General features: G+C 28.7%; 1 protein-coding gene across 1 annotated transcript in view; it reads right to left on the reverse strand.

Moving 5' to 3' along the window:
* The window catches only part of LOC123292976, a 290,099-nt gene that overhangs the window by 30,839 nt on the left and 236,489 nt on the right, over positions 1–22,771 (reverse strand). Inside the window, exons 9-10 of the mRNA XM_044873690.1 lie at positions 3,412–3,651; positions 517–918 (exon numbers count right to left, since the gene is read on the reverse strand). Of these exons, the coding sequence (XP_044729625.1) occupies positions 517–918; positions 3,412–3,651 (642 nt within the window). The remainder of the gene's footprint in view (positions 1–516; positions 919–3,411; positions 3,652–22,771) is intronic.

Here is a 22,771-nt window from a genome sequence, read left to right on the forward strand (position 1 = left end):
TGTCAGAACATGATGTCCTTCATTTTTGTCATTGATGTAGGGTCATTTTTCATTGAAAAGGGCGCACCCTGTATATATAATAAAGCATTTTTAAGATTTATGTATTTCCCGACGAAAAGTGTTGTGTTTATTGGACGTGTTAGACAGCTGAGTATTTGGGATACTGACGATACTCTACTGTATTTTACAATTTTAACCTGAAGAGGCAATAAACAATTGGCTCAACTCAGAAATTAAATAATACAGCTGCTTCAATATCATTCTTTTGTTAATGTTGCTAGACTACCTACGATTTCTTCTTAAACTGATCAAACTGATTAAGTATTTAGGATCTAACAAAGTTTTGACCTCGGCAAAATTGGTATTCTTGAATTAGTTGGATATTCAGATTGTCTAACTTAGCTTAGTATGAACTCTGTTATTTTGAGCAAACCCATTGATTAATGATTATCTTCTTTAGTTAAAATAAAATGAATAGAATAACTATACTGAATAGATCCATATATAAATACATACCGTTTAAGGCATTGCGATTAACAGACGGTGGTGCATTTAAAATATCCGGTTGATGTGTTGAGAATCCACCACTTGTAACAACACCAATTGTATGATGATTATGTAAATGATGTGGTTTATTGAGAATACCACCACCACCCCCACCACTAATAAGTCCACTACCATCTGTAGCACCACCTAAATCATCTATAGCAACTGTACCACCAGTTAATACGGCATTCGCATATGCCATTGATACAGGACTTTGTATATTTGGATATTGTTCAATATTATTGAATAATAATGTGGATGGTGATTGTTTTATTGTTGATGAGTTTATCATTAATTGATGATGATTTACATTATTTGTATTATTTATATCGATTGGTTTTAATGTATATGCAACAACATAACGATGATCACCTGAAAAAAAATACAACAAAAGATTAGTCAAACGTAAGGTAAAATACGAAGACCAGGTATGGTCTTCCACACCAACTCCCATAATAATAAATAAATTTCTTTATAATTAACACACTACAAAATTAACATTAGATTGATAAACGTATATTCTAGGATATGACACGTAAAAAAAACCATGTACCCTAACTTTTTGTCGTTTGTCCTCTGATTGAGAAGTGTGTGATAGCAATAAATTCCCTAGTACTTTTATGAAATGCAAGCTCTGACTGGACAGGTGAAATAAATCGTGGTCACTTAAAGCATCCTAGTGAAGCAGTATACCAACTTCTGAAAAAAGCTGAAGAAGTTTTCAGTAGCTATGGAAAATCATTATTGCATCTGTAGAATGTTCATGAGCTTTTGACAAGAAGTAGTAAGGAAACTGTTAAACATTCAATTATCTATCCTGAATGCCACAACATACGTGATAAAGTTTTGGAGAAATTCATTTCCTTACGGCTTCACATTCAGAGTACCAAAATTTTGTTGTTTTTAGTTCTCGAAGTGTATATATACGTACTTCTACAAAGGCCGTTTGCAAATAAATTGCTTAGATTTTTGCAATAATATTATAACAGCCTGTTTTTTAAATGGTATTACTAATTTACTTGTTCTCAGTATTAAGAATACTTTAGAAACCTATAAAATATAATAAAAATATTTATAAATATTATGAGAGTTATGGGAGTGAGCGGAAAAGTACTTCAGTTGACAGTTAATATGTCCATCGCTGGACACATTTCCCATCATGTTTTGCAGGATTAGAATACCTCCTTTTATATATTACTTTAGTCAAACGAATGAACAAAAATTTTTTTTTTAATATAAAAGAAAATACTTTAAATAAATAGTATATTAAGATCCAGACCGAGGCGAAGCGGAAGCTTTTTTATTAAACTATTTTTCAGTATCCCCTAGCCGAAAGTACAGTCTAATAATCGATTAAATAACGATTAAAGTTTGTATAGGAGACTATACCATGTGTTTAATTTACACTTTGGCATAGGAATCTCCTACGAGTATGACGGAGTAGATGCGTTAAGCAATGCGTGTAAGAAAGAGGTGTTTTATGTATCTTGCAAGTGTTGTAGCTTCGGTTCTGTTTAAGCTGTATGAAGGTTCTACGTAGAAAATAATAAATTTTCTTGAGAAGCCTATTAAAATTGAATCAGCCGTTTTCAAGAAAGCATGCAGATGGTTTTAATTCTATTGATGGTCGATAAAAATCGATATGCGTGTTGATTAATTATGTTGCTGATGTGTAAGTCGCTAAATTATGGCGATCCCAAGACAAGCACGAGACATATGCTCAATTGTATTCAACGTTAAATTTCACTGATAACCATTTGTTGACGATAGAAAGATATAAAATCAAAATCACACGGTGACTTACATACCAAAAGTATAATTAGGTATATTGAATAGGAGAATATTAACATCAGTTTTGATTGGATTGTAGATAACGGTTTGTGAGATGGGAAATGTTTCAATTCAATTAATTTAACCAAGAATCATTCACAAAAATTAAAATAAAAACATTTGGGCGTTATTTTCGTGGAAATATCACAAAAAATATGATATTTTATAAACTGTGTGTAATAAATCATCCAAACTTGATAAAAATGTTATAAAATAATCAAATTATATACACCTATTTATTGATGTTTGAATAATATTGATCAATCGTCGCATATATTGAAAAATATGAATAATTGGTTAATTAATAACAAACATAACATTGTAACGACTGTCCGTGTGTGTATATTGCTTCCATGTTTGATTGTCAGGCAGCGATAAAACCTGTATCTGTATTGATGATGAATTTTGCTATAGCTTCATGAATGTAGACAAAAAATAGGAAAAAAAATTTTCGATAGCTGCCTTGGTTTTTTGAAATATTTAAAGCTAAATAATTAACGAGCATTTTTAATTTTGGATATTTTGAACATAACTTCAGATATCGAAAAATTATATTCTTACTTTTCATCTTATATTGTCGAGTTATAAACATAATTCACCATCAAAATTGAAAATAAATATTATTTAAAATTTGTGTCCAACAAAACGGTGTTTTTTTTGTTTTCAATAATTTATAAATTTTTTAACTTTAATTTAAATAGTTTTGTTTTAGTTTCCACCGACTAGTTTTGAAGAAATCTAGGAAAACATATCATCCATTATTACTATTTGTTTTTGTTTACTTTTAATCATGCATACGATATTTATTTACATTATGGTCTCTCGATTATAATTGATGTTTTTAATATGATACATACAGGCGTAAACTAAATATTGACAAATATCTTGTCTAGTAATCTTAATTAAATAGAATTGAAAATAATACACTCGAACCAGGACTTCTTGGATTCATTGTCAATATTTAGTTTACGTCTGTATGTATCATCATCACAAGGAAAAAAACTCCATTTTGAAACAAACAAAAACAATGCATACCTGTATTTATTTCCAACATTGAATTATTTCTGGATGGCTGTAACGGTGACATTTTTTGTTGTTTTATTGGATCCATATCAATTTGATGTGTGCAATGTGTTAGTGAATTCGGACGTAGCATTGCTGCACGTTTCCGTCGCACAGCTAACACCACGATTAATAATACAGCAATACCAAGTGTTAATAAAACACCCGTTAATAATGCTGCTATTGGTACAATACTAAAGTTTGTACTACCGTCTGAAAATAAATAGAGAAAAATACCACGTTAAAAATGTTTAAAAAAAATTTAATAATAGGATTTGTTTTGTTGGCTAGAAATAACTAGAAATAAAATAATATGTAAAAAATATATGGAGAAATAATAAATGCACTCGAAAATATTTTAATTAAAATATTTTTATTATAAAATAATATTTGTGTATTTATATAAAATTTGAAATTTTTATTTTTTATTGAAATTGAAAAAAATAATTTTTATTCATGTTCTTAAAATATATTTGCTTCGGTATATATAACTGATTCGGGAAATAAAAGGGAAAATACCAAGAGAGATGGTGAGCTTTTATTACCAGAGGTATCGCTCTATCTGACGTTTTCTAAGACTCGATATCGTTTACCACCTCTTTCAATCCCAATAAGTTTATCACTCTTCTTATTGAAACTAGGTAGATGAAATTAGGTGCAAAGAAGCAGATAGATTCATCGCGATCTATGTATACATTTCGGGTACATGTCACCAAAGCTTGCCTGGAATTATTTCGATTTCGTGGGTTTACATCATTTCTTTATTTGGATTTCGAGATCGAGCCTTTTTGAAAACCACCACTGCAAGCAATTCATATAGAATGTCTAATTTCTAAATGAAAATGCTTCCGCTCATGAAAATGTGACTGTCAAATCTAGTATCCATATCTTCCACACAACTCCATTTTCAAATGAATGAAGTGTTCTAGAATATATCAATAGATTGCCCATGTATTGATCACCTACATTTTTTCTTTTAATGAAACATTTACCAACCAGCAATAAAATCAGTAAGGCATATATCATTGATTATAACATAAGGTAAAAGGTGGAGAAATATGGCAAAATCGATATGGTTACAGTTTGGAACTTGTGGAGGGGATTGCAAATTAAAAATCCTGCAGAGAGTGCGATGAGGAAGAAGAAATAATAGAGAAACACTGAGAAGAAGAAACAGTGTGTCGATATACAGACGTGGAAAAAACAGTGAAAATATATGTAATTATCCATTACTAGCTTTATACCTGGCCGCTTCGCTGGACTTAAAAGTAAAGACTGGTAAAGACTACAGTGTTATAGCCTTCACTTTCGTTGTTCTCACTTATCCCCTTTCCATAACACTCGAAATAGGGATACGGATTGTTTTACATAGGTTAAATATATGTACAATTTTCAAGTTTTTATTAAATGTAAAATAGTCATAATGCATTGAGTTTATCCAAACAGATGGCCATTAATTGTATTTTTACGATTTTTACATTTTTACGTTTCCCTATTTTTACAGAAATATTTAATTTTCGTTCAAATTGATGCTTATAGATGGTGCAGTGAAATGTTAGATTAAATTTAATTAATTCATTTAAAAAAAATATATTTATAAATTATAGCTCATGAGTTAGTCTGATGAATTATTGTAGAGTTTCAATCAAATTCATTCAGTAGTTTTTGCGTGAAAGCGTCATAAACAAACATACAAACAACCTTCTTTCACATTTAAAAAATAAAGCTATGAATAAGTCTAAAAATTATGAGTTTGTAAACACGTATCTACTTATCTTGTAGTACTTTTATTTATTATTAAAATAAAACTAAATATTAACAAATAAATAATAAGAAAAAAAAAAATTCAAAATAAAGGAAACAGATTTTCATTTATTTCTACTTCATACTCATAATGTAGCAGCTGTATGTAAGGTAAAGATAAAAAGCAATTTTTATAGAAAATTTGAGCGATAATATAAAGATATTCAAGTGAAAAATATATTAAGGGTATAAGACGCTATATCACATAGAAAGGATGCAAAGCAAATATAAATAAAAATAGTGAATGAAAGATACGAGTATAATGACGGTGCATTATTGATGCTATGCATATAGTTACTTGTTTTGTCTCGTGATTATTTAAATCACGATTTTCTTAAACAATAAAAATTTTTTGGATGACATTTTGAGAATAGGGTATTATCGTTAGTTAAAAATATATTATGAAATTTGAAAAAAGTTAAAATTTATGTAAAAATATACTTAAATATTCTGATTTCGAGTCATAAAAAAAGACATTTTTCTTTTAAAATATTAAACTTAAAAATCGTAATTCTTAAACTGTATATCACGTGATCTAAAACGCGGGCAAGCCTTGCTGTGATGTCATATGGGTATGAACCATAGACCATCAGTTAGTTCAGTGTAGACAGCTGGGTATAATATATCCATAGATAATAAGTATTTATATTTATTATAATCAGATGTCTGTGAATATATCTGTCAAACTTATTTATGTTATTTCGTGTAATGATACCGATATTTAAAAAAGGTTTAAAATTTAATTTAAGTTTTTGGCAAGAAAGCGTGTGTATTTTCAATCAAGATTTTGAAGTACTTTTTCAAAAGTAGTAGAATACCCTATTAGTATAAGTGAGTTTGGTAATAAAGAAAAAAAAAGAAGGTTTTAATCGTGACTGGCGTGTCGAATTTATGAAAATCGTGTAATGTCATTATTTTGATCTATATGTCAAAAGATCTGTCAACTTCTACTAAAATTATGGTAGAGTGTTTGTAATTGCCAAAAGTATTGAAAAACAGAGTTCCTGCCTTTTGCTCACACGTAGTACGATGTCCCTTTTCACAAAAATAGCAGAAGAAAAATTCGAAAAACACGTAAATAAAAAACTTAGCTTTTATTCAAGTAGAAATTCGAGCCACAAATAAAATCCAATTTTTCCCTATCATTAATATTGTCAGTGCTCACAAAGAATCAAAGAAGTTTCGTTTCATTATGGGTTCATGGTCTATTAATCTGATGAACACACTGGTTAAGATCGGTTCAAGTCACTATCATCTGAACTATGAACATCCAAGTCTTACTGGGTGACTTTTACAATGCAAGTGAATGAATTTATAAAACAACCAGAGTGATACCCACGCGCTTCGCTGTACTTAAAAGTAAAGATTAATAAAGATTGCTCTCGCTTATCCCTTTTCTATAACACTCGAAATAATGGTGGGCATTGTTTTACACAGGTAAAATATGTTATTTTTTTAAATGTATAATTATTCATTGGGTATATCAGAGAAGATGGCCTTAAATTAAATTTTTTAATTTTTTAAATATAACTTTATAAATTATATCTCATGTGTTATTCTGATATATCAGCTATATTGCTGTACAGTTTCATTAAAAACCATTCGCTAGTTTAAGCGTGAAAGCGTATCAAACAAACAAACAAACAAACATGCTTACGTTCGCATTTATAATATATAGAGATATGCCTACTATAATCTTACTTGAATAAAATAAACAATGGTTTAAAAAACTAAAAAACACGCGTTATTGTACTAAATAATTTTATTAGAGAAGTTACATGATTTTTAATTTATTTTTTTTTTCCAAAGATTACTAAAATTTATTAAGAAAAATTAAACAAAAAATCCTTGTAATTTTACAATTGAAAATCGTTTTTCTCATCGCATGGAGAAATGATAATAAAACATGAATAATTATAAATAGTTTGTTTCCCAGCAAGCTTTCATTATATTATAACGCCATTCTATGTAACTATTTTATATTAATGATTAATAAATAAATGGAATTGATAATTTAAAAAAACAATTAGTAAAATATTCTTTAGATGAATTATTCTTTCATTTATATATGAATGTGTGGCAAAAAAAAATTAATGCAACTTCTCTATTGTAATGTAAGTTCAAAGCGTGGGGCTCCAAACACGTTTTTCCAGAATAAGGGGTGAGATATATTAAAAACATTTTCCAAGTGTATATATATAATAGAAGAATCTATCATTGTTGGCTTAACAAGTATATATTATGTGAATACAATTTTTTTTTGTCTTCGTTGCCGCATTATTTTTTTGTTCGAATTTTTCTGTAACACAACACTAAAAGTGTTCAATTTCATTGACGACCTCATTAAAAATCAAATAATCATACTCCCTCGTAACGTATATTCTCTTTCAATTTGTTTTATTCGTTATTTGGATTTATTATGTTTCGAGTGGTGATTTTTTTCATAAATAAAAATATGAAGCTTTACTTTTTCTTACACAGTGTTGTCAATAATATTCCATGATATCTAGACCCCATGATATTTAGTGTAAGGTTATCAACGTTACCATAACATACAGCGTGTCTACTTAAGGACGTTCATGCGTCAACGATATTAGTAGAGAAATTAAAAACAATATGATAAAGCGATAGTTTAAATGATTTTCTATGATTTAAAACAGGAAAAATATCCTGTTATCGAATTAATTTCATTAAATTTTAAGTTTAAAAAGTGACTAAAAGTAAGGTTTAACATGAGACTAAATGGAAAAAATAAATCGATATTTTTCAAAAATTATATCGATAACCATACTTAAAAACTTTTTCCAATTAACTATTATTTAAACTTTTAATAGAATTTCAAAAAAAATTTCTATTTTCTACTAATTTAAAATTCTTTAAAATTTTTTAAAATTTACATACTGTTTCCCTATGAACGCACATAGCAAAACAGGTACACCCATGAACGTCCTTAAGTTGGATTCGTATGGAAAACTTTTTTATTAAAATTGGCCACAAATTGAAAAATTTCGATAAGAATATTTATGGCCGTTTAGAAATATAGACTATTTAGAACAGATAATAAGGGAATCGGCTCAAGAAATCACTCCTGAGAGATGTAAGAGTGTACTTGAAGAATTTTGTAAAATAATAGTGGCATGTACGGAACGTGAAGTTGGATAGGTTGAGGCAAAAAAAGAACTGAAGATAACTGTTTAGGAATGAATTGAACGAGGAAATTGTTGAATTGTTAACAAGGGAATGTTTTGATAACTTCAATTAACCAGTCTTTGTACTTATGTACTTACTTATACTTTGTACTTCAATTAACTATGTAATTTTTACTTATACTTATGTTTATTTGGTAAATTGACGGTTTATAACCAAATAATTAATACAGAACATCCGTTTTTCTTACATTCCAAATACAAAAACAATTGTTGATGTAAGTAACAACAGTTATGTTCAGATTGTTTTTGCCTCAACGTAACCACCTTCGCTTCGCGTTTCAAAATATAACTGTTCTTTAACAAAGTTCTTGAAATATACTCTTACATATATCGGAAGTGATTTCTTGAACCGTTTCCATTATTATCTGCTCTAAATGTTTATATTTCTAAGCGACCATTAACATTCCTATCGAAATTTTTCAATTTTTGGCCATCTTGTATATCTGATGTCAAAAGTGAATGAAAAGCTGAATATTGATATTTTTGAAAGCAAAGATTTTGATAAAGGATAACATTTTTTCGTAAACCTTCTAATAAAAAAGTTTTCTATATGTAGGCAACTTCAGTAGACACGCTGTATATTATATATAGGATTTTCATTGTGTTTTTTATGATTTCTTTCGCACCAACTGTAATTTTGTAAAATATATCTCTTTTCGCATCGGAATTGACATGGTCTCCACGATAAAATCCGGGCCCGGGGGATGAGTACGATCAAGCCCCCGCCCCAAATTCTTTGAAAAAACACCATCGCATATGATACAATAATATATGTTTCTTTTATGAGGGACAAGGTTACTTAGGTTTTTTAACTTCATCTGTTTAATTCGAAGCTAAGAACAATAAAGTTCCAGTTAAAGTGTGTGACTTTGAACTTTGAGCCATGTGCTAGAGACTTAGAACTATGTGCTAGAGAAAAAATTTGTCCAACCACTTGTTTTTTATTATAGTATAATTTTTTTTCGTGTCTGTGATTTATGCCCTTTTTTGCTGAGACCGGGATCGAGGAGTTTCCCCCTTCCCTCCCTCACGGATATGTACACCAAATATTCTGGATATTAAATGTCTATGTAACTTTAAGATTTTCAGTTCATTAAAAGACGAACAAAACAGTTCTGGCAGTTTAGTTTAACAAATGCATTAATGACATATTTTGAAATCGCATTTCCTCCGAAAGCTGACGATTTTTGAAAAAATGGTTAAGAAGAAAAATGTTGGTTTTTATATAAGAATCAACTTTCTAATTTAAAGTGTTATTCGATCTCATACCGTTTAGGATCTAAATTGGCTCTTTAAGAGACCCAAAGAGCTAGCTCCAATCTGATGTCAGTACATGATGTCATCAAACTCTGCAACTTTTGTTCAAATTATTTATGGGTTGGCTTGCTACAAAACGAAATATTTAGGTGTATAGATTAAAATGGACCACCCTGTAATACATTCCTACCTACCTCAGTTATCATGGGTATAAAAGATATACAATAATATACCCGCATAAAATAAGATTCTAAAGCTGCTATAGAATGCATATATATGTTAGAATATGTGTTGTTTGTTGTTGAGACTTTGAATTGTAAATATTGGGTAGAAAATTGATGCATTTTCTACGTGCTTGTGCAGTTTTAAATTGAAAATAAATCAATATATTTATAATACAGATATAATAATAAATAACAACAAAAAATTGAGCCAAATGGAATAAGTTTCTGCTGTTTTCGAGATCTGGACCTCATTGGAACACAATGATTATGCTTTTATTTCAGTATTATTAGTTCTAAAGGAGTTTTTTTTTTAAATGTTCGTGGTTTGTGCATGCATCGTACTCGGAATTTTCCTACTAAATATATTTTTACTGGCCCATATACTAACTTTATAACCCCCGAATTAAAAAAACCCGTGTGTCTGTGTCTGTCTGCCTGTCTGTGACATCGTATTGCCTAAACGGAGAAACCGATTTTGATTTTATTTGTTTCGTTTAAATGAGAATTTAATGGAGAGGGTTCTTAGCTATGTTTCAAGTGCGAGTTTCGGGTTCCGTACTCGTAAAAACTAAAAAATTGGCGATGATCTTCAAAATGGGCTCAATTAAGAAAAGTATTTAAGGAAAAAGGTAATTTAATGAAGAGTGTTCTTATATATGTTTCAAGTGCGAGTGTGGGGTTCCGTATCCGAAAAATTTTTCGGGTTTTTTTTTTTTAATTTAGTTAATTTCAATTGTAAAATTTAACAAGCAATTTTGAAATTTTTGCAAAAAATAATGACACAGCTTTTCTATTTGTATTTTACAATGAGAAAAGAAAGTGTGTAATATAAAATCAAGGGTTGATTCTATTTATTGGTGTAATGTGTACATGTATTGTAAAGATGTAAAAGTATTCCATCACAAAAATTGAATATTTAATATTTATATCAAACAAGTACCAATCATATCAAATCTGGTATATTACATTCTTAAAATGCTTTTGGTATGCGATACGTTTCAAATGCACAGTAAAGTAGAAATTTCAATAATTAGCTATCCTCATTACGTTATCTAATATACACATGCAATTTAGTAACTCATTTTTCGATACTTAAACTGAGAAAAGGTCGATGTTTTGATGTTATGATCCGATGGCCATTTATTTTAATACAAAAATAAAAAGTAAAAAATGCCATATAAATTTGTTATTTTAGCTTTAATTTCCAAATATTTTTTTATAAAAGATTAGAAATTTCATCTACACAGTTAGGAAAGCATAAATTATCGAAATTAAAATTTATGGACGAAAGTACTATAGCAAGTGTTGTTAGTGCCACCTTTGCACATTTCGGTCTAAATACCAATCGATCTGTTGTATTTTTCATTGATTAAGACCCAATGTGTTTTTTATTAAGACCCAATGTGTTTTTTAATTAAAAAAAATCGAATTGGGAATTTTTCTACCTTTGCCCAGGGATAGGTTTAATAACCATATTATTTGGGAATTATATTATTACTAAAAATCATATTATTTGGGAAATCACTTCGTAAAAAATGAAACGGAAACGGTTAAGTGAAAATTTTTGATTGGCGTGAAACTTTATAATTTTCTTAAGAATCCTTTTAAATATTCATTGGTGGAAAAACTGTATAAAAAAAGCGATTTTTCCAGATAAGAATGGCTAAAGTTACAATTGAAATTCAAGCACTGCGAATATACCCTTGATTATTCCGTTTTGAACGTTTGGACTTAGCACTTAAAACGAAAAAAAAATTTTGCAATTTTTCTTTTACCATTTTAATGGGAGAGTACTTTTACCTGCCCTGGGACTATAGAAATTTTTCTTAATCCATTGTACCAGGGTGTGAAAATTGAGAAAATTCTTTGTTTTGAAAAATAAAAGCATAAATTATCGAAATTAAAATTATTGTACGAAAGTACTATAGCAAGTGTTGTTAGTGCCACCTTTGCACATTTCGGTCTAAATACTAATCGAACTGTTGTATTTTTCATTGATTAAGACCCAATGTGTTTTTTAATTAAAAAAAAAATCGAATTGGGAATTTTTCTACCTTTGCCTAGGGATAGGTTTAAAAACCATATTATTTGGGAATTATATTATTACTAAAAATCATATTATTTGGGAAATCACTTCGTAAAAAATGAAACGGAAACGGTTAAGTGAAAATTTTTGATTGGCGTGAAACTTTATAATTTTCTTAAGAATCCTTTTAAATATTCATTGGTGGAAAAACTGTATAAAAAAAGCGATTTTTCCAGATAAGAATGGCTAAAGTTACAATTGAAATTCAAGCACTGCGAATATACCCTTGACTATACCGTTTTGAACGTTTGGACTCTCAAACGAAATAAAAATTTGGCAATTTTTCTTTTACCATTTTAATGGGAGGGTTTTACTACTTTTACCTGCCCTGGGACTATAGAAATTTTTCTTAATCCATTGTACCAGGGTGTGAAAATTGAGAAAATTATTTGTTTTGAAAAATAAAAGTACTCAGGGCAGGTTGAATATGATTACTTATAATATATCGAAATTTTAAATCAATAGAATAAAGGCTATGACTGCTGGGCTTCCAATTCAATTGTAACTTTAACCATTCTTATCTGGAAAACCGCTTTTCTTTATAAATTTTTTTCCCACGAATGAATATTTAAGAGGATTCTTAAAAAAAAAATAAGTTTCACGCTAATTAAAATATGTTTAAATTTCGTACATAACAGCCTTAAACGATGGGAGTTTTTCAAATTATCTTTTTTGTGAAAAGTATAAGACAACTTCGACTAACAAAGATAGATGTAATAATTTAAAAGTGTCTATGTACCTGTATGTCCGATATTGATTTTTTGTTTGTTTGAAAGGTAATTTGATCGAGGTTTCTTACCTGTGTTTCAAATTCGAGTTTGCGGATCCATACCCGATAACAACTAGAAAAGAGGTAATAAATCATTTGGCTGATAACATAGCTCTTTCTTGAATCATAGCTTAGAACACTATTATCCTTGGAAATTGTCAGGTTTGTATCGGAGAATTTTCTTCAAATTTTTAATTTATGTGTTATTATTGTACATATTTTAATTCATATGTTTTTTCTTTTTGGTATGATGAAATTTATTTATGAAGTATATACAATAAATTTTAATTAAACCGGATAAATACTAGCAACGTTTTATGTAAACATCCGGAATAGTCCCCTACTATAGTTATGTAGAATACTGACTGTTTGGTTGTATCGGATAACTTTTATAACACAAACTACATTACAGAATTTATATGGTTTAGATAAACTACTAGAACCTACTATTGTTTATGAAGATAGAAAAACTTCGATACCCTAAGGTATTTCTCATATTTGTATTTAATTTATTTTAATAAAAATGCATTTAGAAATAAATAAATATTATTCTATTTAGTTATCTGAATTCAAGCTTTCATATAGGTTGTCATGCCAAATTTTTTGAGACTTTTGAGAAGAAGTTTTTTGATCTGATGTATAATTAACGAGATATGACTTTTTTTACATGCTTTTATTTAACTTGCAATGTTTGTTGGTATGTTCGTGTCAAACACTGCAACTTGAATTTTAAAGCAATTCTCCTAAACTAATTGAGCTGAAATTGACGTCGTTCTAAATTCAATGAAGTGACGTCATTCTAAATTCAATATGGCGGACAAATTATTTTTTCTCATTCCTATAATATGAGTAGCATATGAAATTGTTTGCTGAGGAGAATACGAATAAAAATGTAAATTGGACGAAAATGCATTTTTATGCTAAGAATGAGCTGATTTTCCCATCGCTTACAGCATATTTTATATACCTTTTTTAGTTTTGGTGCATAATTTAACATACCTTTTTTAGTTTTAAATTCAAAAACAATTATTTCATACATTACTATTAGAAGGCTTGAGGCACTCCGAGTCATTCTTGATATTTAAAATTGATCGCTTCAAGCTTTTACAAATGACCATGCATGAGTGATACATAGAAATAATTATTTTCTCCTTCTTAGCACAATAAAGACTTGACTTTTAAAAAGTATTTTTTATTAATTTTTTTTATTAATAACAGTTTCTAAATTTGGAAAATTTATCAATTTATATTCCAAAACAAGCAAAGTTATCGAGCACTAGCCACAATACAATTCATAATCTGATCATCTTTTCTCTTTAGTTGAATTTTTGCTGAGATATTTACGTTTTATGTTTAAAAAAACACAGAAAATAAATAGAAGAAGAAGAGAAAATTTTATGTTGTTCCAAATTTATTTTATTTGTATAAAACTTGTAGTATCATCGGCTCTCGATCCATAAAGAATTCATCAAATGGAGAGAAAACTAGGAATCTTTAAAGCAAACATACCTATTATATTATAAATGTGAAAGTAAGGATGCTTGTTTGTTTGTTTGATTGTTTGTTTGTTTGTTTGATTGTTACACTTTCACGCCGAAACTAGCGAATGGTTTTTAATGAAACTGAACAGCAATATAACTCATACATCAGATTAACACATAGGCTATAAATTATAAAGATATAGATATTTAAAAAAAAAAATAAATAAATTTAATATGACATTTACTAGTTTGTATTTTTACAGAAATTTGTATTTATCGTTCAAAATAACGATTGCAGATGGAGCAGAATGACCATCATTTTGAACCATAAAAAACAGTAAATGTCAAATAATTCAGCTCTGATACACTCAATGAATTATGATTTTTTTTACAATTTAAAAAATTGAAAACTGTGCACATCTTTTAGCTGCGTAAAACAATCCCTTTAAGTGTTATAGAAGGGGGATCAATGAGATAAAGAGAGGTAGAAGCTTTAAAGCGGTGGTTTATACTTTTAAAACCAGTGAAGCGGGCGGGTATCAAGCTAGTATTGTTAATAATGCTTAAATGCATATGCAAACTCCCATTTCATAGCCATTGTTCATATACCAATTGTAAGCTATCTCGTTGGCCATTTAAAATATATGAAGTAAGATGAGTTTTTATGTACGTACCTATGTAAAGAACAAAGAGAGAATGCGTACTGTGTGTTATGGTGTGTTATAGTTATGTGTTACTGTGTGTAATTGGTATTGTATGTGTACAACTTCGAATGATGAACGGCTGAGTTCATGTATACGCATATACAATCCGTCTTTGGTTTATACATAAGAACGTCCATAAGAGCTATTCTTACATCGTATAATATAAATGGCTAACGATATGGTTTACAAACGCCCATATGTATATATATACAGGGCGTTCTGTAATTGACTGCAGATCGTTAGCCTACAGAATAAGCTCATAAAGACGAAAGAAAGAGTTATTTAACAATTTTTGATCGGACCAAATAAAATTTGTCCCGATCAAAATTAATTGATAAAATTTTAATTGAGATCTTTCAACTTTTTCGATAAAATTGCCCATATTTCAAAAATTGTCTTGATGTTTTTTTTTTTCGTTTTTCATACTCTGCCTGCGCTCATTTTAACCGTTGAAATATCTATTCTAAAATGGGCTATCAATGTTTATGGTTTATTTTTCATTAAACTGCTGGAAATCCAGAAAAACCGAAATAAATTATTTTTCGTTCGTAAACACGATAACTTAAAAACAAAAAGAGATAACAAGTTGAAATTTGATAGTGTGCTTAGGACGGAAAAAGGGAGTTTGTATACTGTTAGAGATGGAAAAAGTTCAAAGGTAAAAAATTGATCGCAAATGAAATAAGTTAAATTTATACGTTACATATTTTATGTATGTGTTTGTTATAGCATACATATACTATTTCCACTGAAAAAGTGAGAAGGAAGACATTCAGATTACTTTGTGAATACGAGTGGCTCTCATTCTTTACTTACATGACATAAAAAACAAACTATACATGGTATTTCAATAAATAAGTGAGTCAATTGTTTGTTTTCACTTGTTAGTTTTAAGAATTTATCGATGAATATAATTTATATCGAAAGTATAATTTGTACAATGGAGCATGGAATTTTTTACAATTAATCATTTAATCATTTTTACTCTTAACCAAAAGAACATCACAATTATACGTTTTTCAAGCCTTCAACTGTAACTCTCGCCCCTAAAATTTATTCTTAGATCCGTACCTGTATTTACCTATATATGGAAAATTATATATGAAGTAATAATGCTCTAGCAGCTATGCATTAAAAGCTTTTAAAATATTTGTAATATACCGTAGAAATGTAAGGGATATTTCGCATAATTTGAACATCTTTAAAAATTAAGCGATTCATCAAACGGAAAAAATGGGCCATAAGAATTTATTGATTGGATTAGAGATATTTCAATAATAGAGTAAATTTCGTTCAGATAAACTTCTTAGATTGATTTCTCGTGAGAGGTGAAAATCGAAAAAATTAAGTTTTGGGTATGTAGAATAGGTTAGGTTAGGTTATATTGGCTGTGGACGAAGGACACACTTAGGCTATAGAGCCCATTGTGATACCAAATATGTGTTTTACCCCCTTTCACAACTATTAATTAATTTTGTTGCGACGGCGGGAATCGACACCGGTACCCTAAGCATACCGCGGACCGAATGGGTTACGCCTTAACCAACTGAGCTAATAGGGCGACTTTGGGTATATAAGTATGATATATTTTGGAATCTACATACATGTTTCAAAATTAATATTTAAAAATAAATTTCTGTTGTTGTGCATTTTACAAAAATTTCGAAACATTTATTTTAGAACCATTATTTCATAAATAAATCGAAGCTCTTGTGTGGTTAAATGGATTCGTGACCAAAATTTCGTTTGTACAAAGAGGCGTTTAGCTAGATGAAATCGTTTTAAAATAAAAATGTTACGACTAGGAAATCTTTAATTCTTGAATAAATTTTTCTTACTAGCCCTCCGAACTATAAAATCACGCCTAAAGAATATGAAACAAGAAAATACTCTGAAATTGTTATAGCAAATAAAATTGTCATTACAATCGGAGGAACTCTAAGATTAAAAAGTGTTCCACAGAACGGCCCCCTCGACGGTAATGACAATATTTATTAGCAAAATTTCAGAATAGAATATTATCTTTGTAATACTTTTTAGAGCGTGATTCTATATTTTTTTAACTTCATTTTTATTGAAATTATTTTTTTTTTTATAATTTTGTGATAAATAATAAAGTACATCCCATTTTTTCAAATTACGATCAGAAGGTGTGAGGGAATAGATGAACAAACATATATACATATATAAATAAATATCGGTCAAAATTATAACTCTTTCTTGATATCTCATTCTGTTTTATTTTCAGTTCTAATTAAATTATATTTTAATTATTTGATCCTTATTTAATCACCCTATATTATACAAAAGTACAATATGCCAGATTGCCAGAGATAGTTTGTATATAGACGTCATGTTAATAATAATTCACTTAACATTTTTTTGACAAATATTCATTTCCATTCAATTTGTACGAAAAACTGTAAGTAAATTGATATGAAAAAAGGTCTGATACATAATATACAGGGTGTCCCAAAATTAAAGCAATATTCGAATGTTTCTCCTGTTTTCAATTTTTAGCAAGATTTTAAAAATTATAAAGTTTAAGTAGCTCGCGATTTTCGTATAAACTATGGTTGAAATAGTAATTTAGCCTCACCAAATGCTAAAAAAATTAATTCAGAGAGTTTAGACCCAGAAAAATAGCCCAAATCATGTGAGATTTCTGACAATAAATATGGGAGCATTCAAGGAAAATTCCGTCAAAAACTTCAATGTGCAATGTGCAATCAAGATCTCGGAATTTTACCTGATATGCTATTCTTTAAATAGCCCTATTCTGCCAACTTTCATGCAAAAATTACAACTTTTAATTAAACAAGTGAAAACAAGCAATTGACTTAGTTAATTGATGAAATACCATGTATAGATAGTGTTGATGACGCAATCTTTTGTTTTTTGACGTCACGTAAATAAAAAAAGATAACCACTTTTAAATTGCCACACACACACATAACTGATGTTCCCATATTAATACATACTATAAATTTTGCACCTAATTAGGGACCCACGCAGCTACAGTGATGTTTACAAAAAAATGTTTTAAACAAAACTTGTTTATTTTTTCAAAAGGAACATTTTTTACATTTAAACTTCTGTTTTATCTCTATCGGTTTACAAGGACCCAATGCCCAATTGACCTACGGAACCAAGATGCAATTGACCTATATTGCTCATATATGAACTCGACCTCACTTTTTACGTCCTGAATACGCTAAAAAAATTTCATCTTGATATTTCTTTTCGTTTTTGAGTTATCGTGTTGACAGACAGACGGACAGACAACCGGAAATGGACTAATTAGGTGATTCTATGAACACCTATATATAAAAATTTTATTCATAGCATCAATATTTTTAAGTATTACAAACATGGGACTAAATTTAATATACCATGTATATTTAATATATAAATGGTATAAAAACTGTGTTTTGTATCAGAATTACTTAGTGCGTTAATTTTGAGACACCTTTTACATAACTGTGTTATATGTATGTGCACTACCTAGGTGGGTATAGGTAAATGTTTTTTACGAAACCCATTACTTACAATTTTACTCATGAATGTTTTTTATCCATTGCAAAAATGTTGAGATTTTTTACTGTTTGTTTTTTCTTTTTTTTTTTTTGTAAGTACGTCATTTTTATTTTTTTGAAATGCATAACCATATAATAAAACTGGTTTGCTTGTATTCATATTCAAGTATTGTAGCACTTATTTTATACAGAAGATCTTTAATTTCAAAACATCTTGAATAAATTTTTCTTACTAATTCTTCGAAAAAATGGTGTTTATTATTTAAGACGCTCAGCTGTCAATGAATAGGGAATATTCATGTAGTTTTTTGGTGCTCTCTGTTGATGACGTATAAGTACGTGATCTGTCAATTGGTGTCAGTTCAATGTATAATTTACACTTTAAAAAAATGAATTTACAACACAGAATTTACACTCGTTATTATTAAGTTTTCATATAAAAAGCCGTAGAATAGCATAATTTAATGAAATACCATATAAAATGGAACTAATTAATATCATACAGTATGTCAACAAATTTGACAAACCCGTACTATGATGTCACGTCCGCATAAAAATTTGAATTTCCGTTTTAGAAATTTTTAAATGCCCTCACTGAGTTTGTACTTTTATTAATTAATTTTTAGTAATTAATATCTTTTTAATATATTTAATTAATATATATATTTAATATAATGGTTTAGTTGAAATGTGCAGCCATTAAAATTAAAAGAAAAATTTAAATTTCATGAATATTCCCTATTGTTTTTTTATATTTGGTGTTTTAGAATAAATAAAATCGAAAAATATAAGATTTACAGAGAAAAGAGTCAGATGCTTTTATTTAGGTCAAATATTTAAAAGCCACAAACAAGTGAAGAGCCAGAGCCAGATTTGTTGAACTTTTCAGTTTTCTTATTCAGAATTAAAGATGGGGAGAATGAAATACATTCATTGTCTCTTATTTTCAATATTTTTATAAACGTTTTTCAAATGAAGCCTCAAAACAGTTCATGGTAAATTATAAGCCTTTTTTTATACGTATATCACCGCTGAACCGATCTACTCAGTCGGTTTACCTAAGCAGGTCTGCAACTAAAAAACTGCACAGGATTTTTTAACAGTATTTTATAGATTTTTATCCACTAAACTAGGGTAGTTTCCTGATTATTACCCATAAAATTATAAAGTAGGCTTGATACGATAACAAAATTAAAAAGTTAAATTAAAATTGATACAAAATAGAAGTGTCTTTTTTTGAAAAAACAAAATTTTTTTGAAATCTCTATGGCGATATCGTGCAATGATGTCACTAGTTGATATATTTCTCTTTGTTTAATTAGGAGTTTTAAACGTTCATATTTTACGTATTTCTAAAGATTTTTCAAAAACCCAACTTCACTATGCTATTGGTGAAGTGAGAATTCTTCATCTGAAGTGATAGAAAAAACATCCCCGTTTCTTTTATAATATTAAAATTAAAAATCGTAATTTTTAAACTGTATATCACGTGACCTAAAACGCGGGCAAGCCTTGATGTGATGTCATATCGATATGAACCATAGACCATCAGTTAGTTCAGTGTAGATAGCTGGGTATAATATATCCATAGATAATAAATATTTATATTTATTATAATTAGTTGTCTATGAATATATTTGTCAAAATTATCCGTGTTATTTCGCTTAATGATACCGATATTACATCACCAAATTGGATGCCCGCGTTTTTTGATTGACAATTTAAAAAAGGTTTAAAATTTATTTTAAGTTTTTGGCAAGAAAGCGTGTGTATTTTTCCGAAATAAATTTTTGGTGGCTTTTTATTATCAAAATCAACATCTGGAAGTACTTTTTAAATAAAGTAGAATCTCCTATTGTTCTTATGAGGTAGTATCATTCCTTCAATGAAACGAATTTCTGATTTTTGACTTTTTTTAATGAGTTTTGTAAGAGAATCTGATGTGATAAAAGAATATGCATTATTACTGTTCTGCCTCTTCTGCAGATTTGTGATATTAAAATCATACTGTTTGAATTACATATACATAAATTTTTCCATTCGTATGTGCCTTTGAATGTTTTAAAAACTGCATAATACTTACATAACACTTCTTTTATCTACACGTATTACGTTTACGATATTGTATTTAGTATTTTATTTGAATAAAGGCACGTTTATAATAAAAACTACATACCTACCAACGTACCCAACGTATGTATATACATATACATATACATATATCTACCGATTTTATGACAAGTTATCATCTACATACCATATGGGATCGTAAACTATTCAGTTTTATTCTTCATATTATAATCACATATTTATGTTTCTGAGTTCAACATTTTACATTATCTTTTAAAAGTAGAATTAGCCTGAATAAATCTATGATCAAATAATTTCACTTAATTTCCATTAGGTTATATATAATAATAGATTTTGGTATTAAAAACTAGAATTCTGTCATAAAACGGCTGCTATTTTTATAGTCTATTAGAAGATAGACATAAAGAAATTATGAAACGTAAAAAAAATATTTTAATAGCGCAGACAGAATAATATTATTTTTAGAATAATTTTTTATTTTGTTGTCGATAGTATGTCAATAAAATATTATTTTTATGTTTTAATTCTTTTTATACCATGAATATATGTTATATGCAAGGTATATTAAGCTTAGTCCCAAGTTTGTAACGCTCAAAAATATTGATACTAGGAAAAAAATTTTGGTATAGGTGTTCATAGAATCATCTTCTATGTCCCTTTTCGGTTGTCCGTCCGTCCGTCTGTGAACAAAAGAATTCAAAAACGAAAGAAGATATCAAGCTGAAATTTTTACAGCGCACTCAGGACGTAAAAAGTTAGATCGAGTTTATAAATGAGCAACATAGGTCAATTTGGTCTTGGGTCCGTAGGACCCATCTTGTAAACCGTTAGAGATAGAACAAAAGTTTAAATGTAAAAAATATTCCTTATCAAACAACAAATAAACAACTTTTGTTTGAACAAATTTTTTCTTTTGTAACATCACTGTTAACTCACGAGGGCTCACATTAGATGCAAATTTTATAGTATGTATTAATTTGGGATTATCAGTCATTTTTGTGTGACATGTATAGGTAAGTATATTTGTAATGTGACAGAGTAATCGACACTGTCTATACGTGGTATTTAAACAATGAACTTAGTCAATTGTTTGTTTTCACTTGTTAATTCTAAAACGACGCATCGATAGTATATATTAGGACAAAATTTAAAAAGTACTATAGAAGACTTGACAAATAATAAAATGTCTAAATATATTTCTTCTTTTATCCTCAGTATTTCCTTCCCAACATTGCAGCAAAAATTATTAACTAATAACCCATATACCATACGTATTCGTTGTGTGCGTAGTCATGGTAGGGACAATAAAATCGATGCCAGCGCTTGAAGTGAAAAATTTTGGAGTTAAAGGGGGCTGTTATGACTAATTTGCAATTCTTTACATGTTAATGTAATAGAAATGTCAAATTAAAATTATTGAAAAAAACGAATTAATTAAACTTAATGCATTAAAAATTGTGAAAATAAGAAATCAAATTGAACAAATATTATCTTTCAAATGTAAATTATCATAATTATTTATTTAAATTTGTGAAACAAGAATATTAAATTTTAAATGTAAGTCTTAAATGCAATTCACACAATTATATATGCATCCATACATTTCTATAATTAGAGTAGTGTATCGTTACCATGGAAACGAACCTCACGCACGGAGCGAATATACAAAGCTATAAAATTACACTGCATACAACTAAGTATTTTACTTTTTAGAGTAGTGTACACTACTACAATCAAATACAGTACAGTTAAAATATGCACATATATTGTAGTATGAATACTCACATACACCCCTCTATTAAAAATAATACTCAAAATTTAATATTGAATTTAATAATTTAGGGAAACTAAACGGTGAATAATTATATTTTTTATTTTTAATGATTCTAAATATAATATTCTTCCAAATATTAGTTTTTTGTCAAAATGGTAACTCTCCTTCACTGTAAAAAATTAAAAAGAGTCATTTTCACACGCTTTTCCTATGCTACGTGTGTTAAACATGACATTTTTAATTGTAATTATCTCATGTTAGCCGTGGTTAATTGTCTTTAAATTTTAACAGCGTGTGTTAAGATTTCTTAACATTTTGGTTGCAAATCTCAAGTACCCTAACCTGGTGCACATGTTTTAATGATTCTATGGAAAACGCTGGTTGGAATCTTGGTCCTCA

The sequence above is a fragment of the Chrysoperla carnea genome, chromosome 2 (assembly GCF_905475395.1).
Source record: "Chrysoperla carnea chromosome 2, inChrCarn1.1, whole genome shotgun sequence".
In the NCBI taxonomy this organism is placed as follows: Eukaryota; Metazoa; Arthropoda; class Insecta; order Neuroptera; family Chrysopidae; genus Chrysoperla; species Chrysoperla carnea.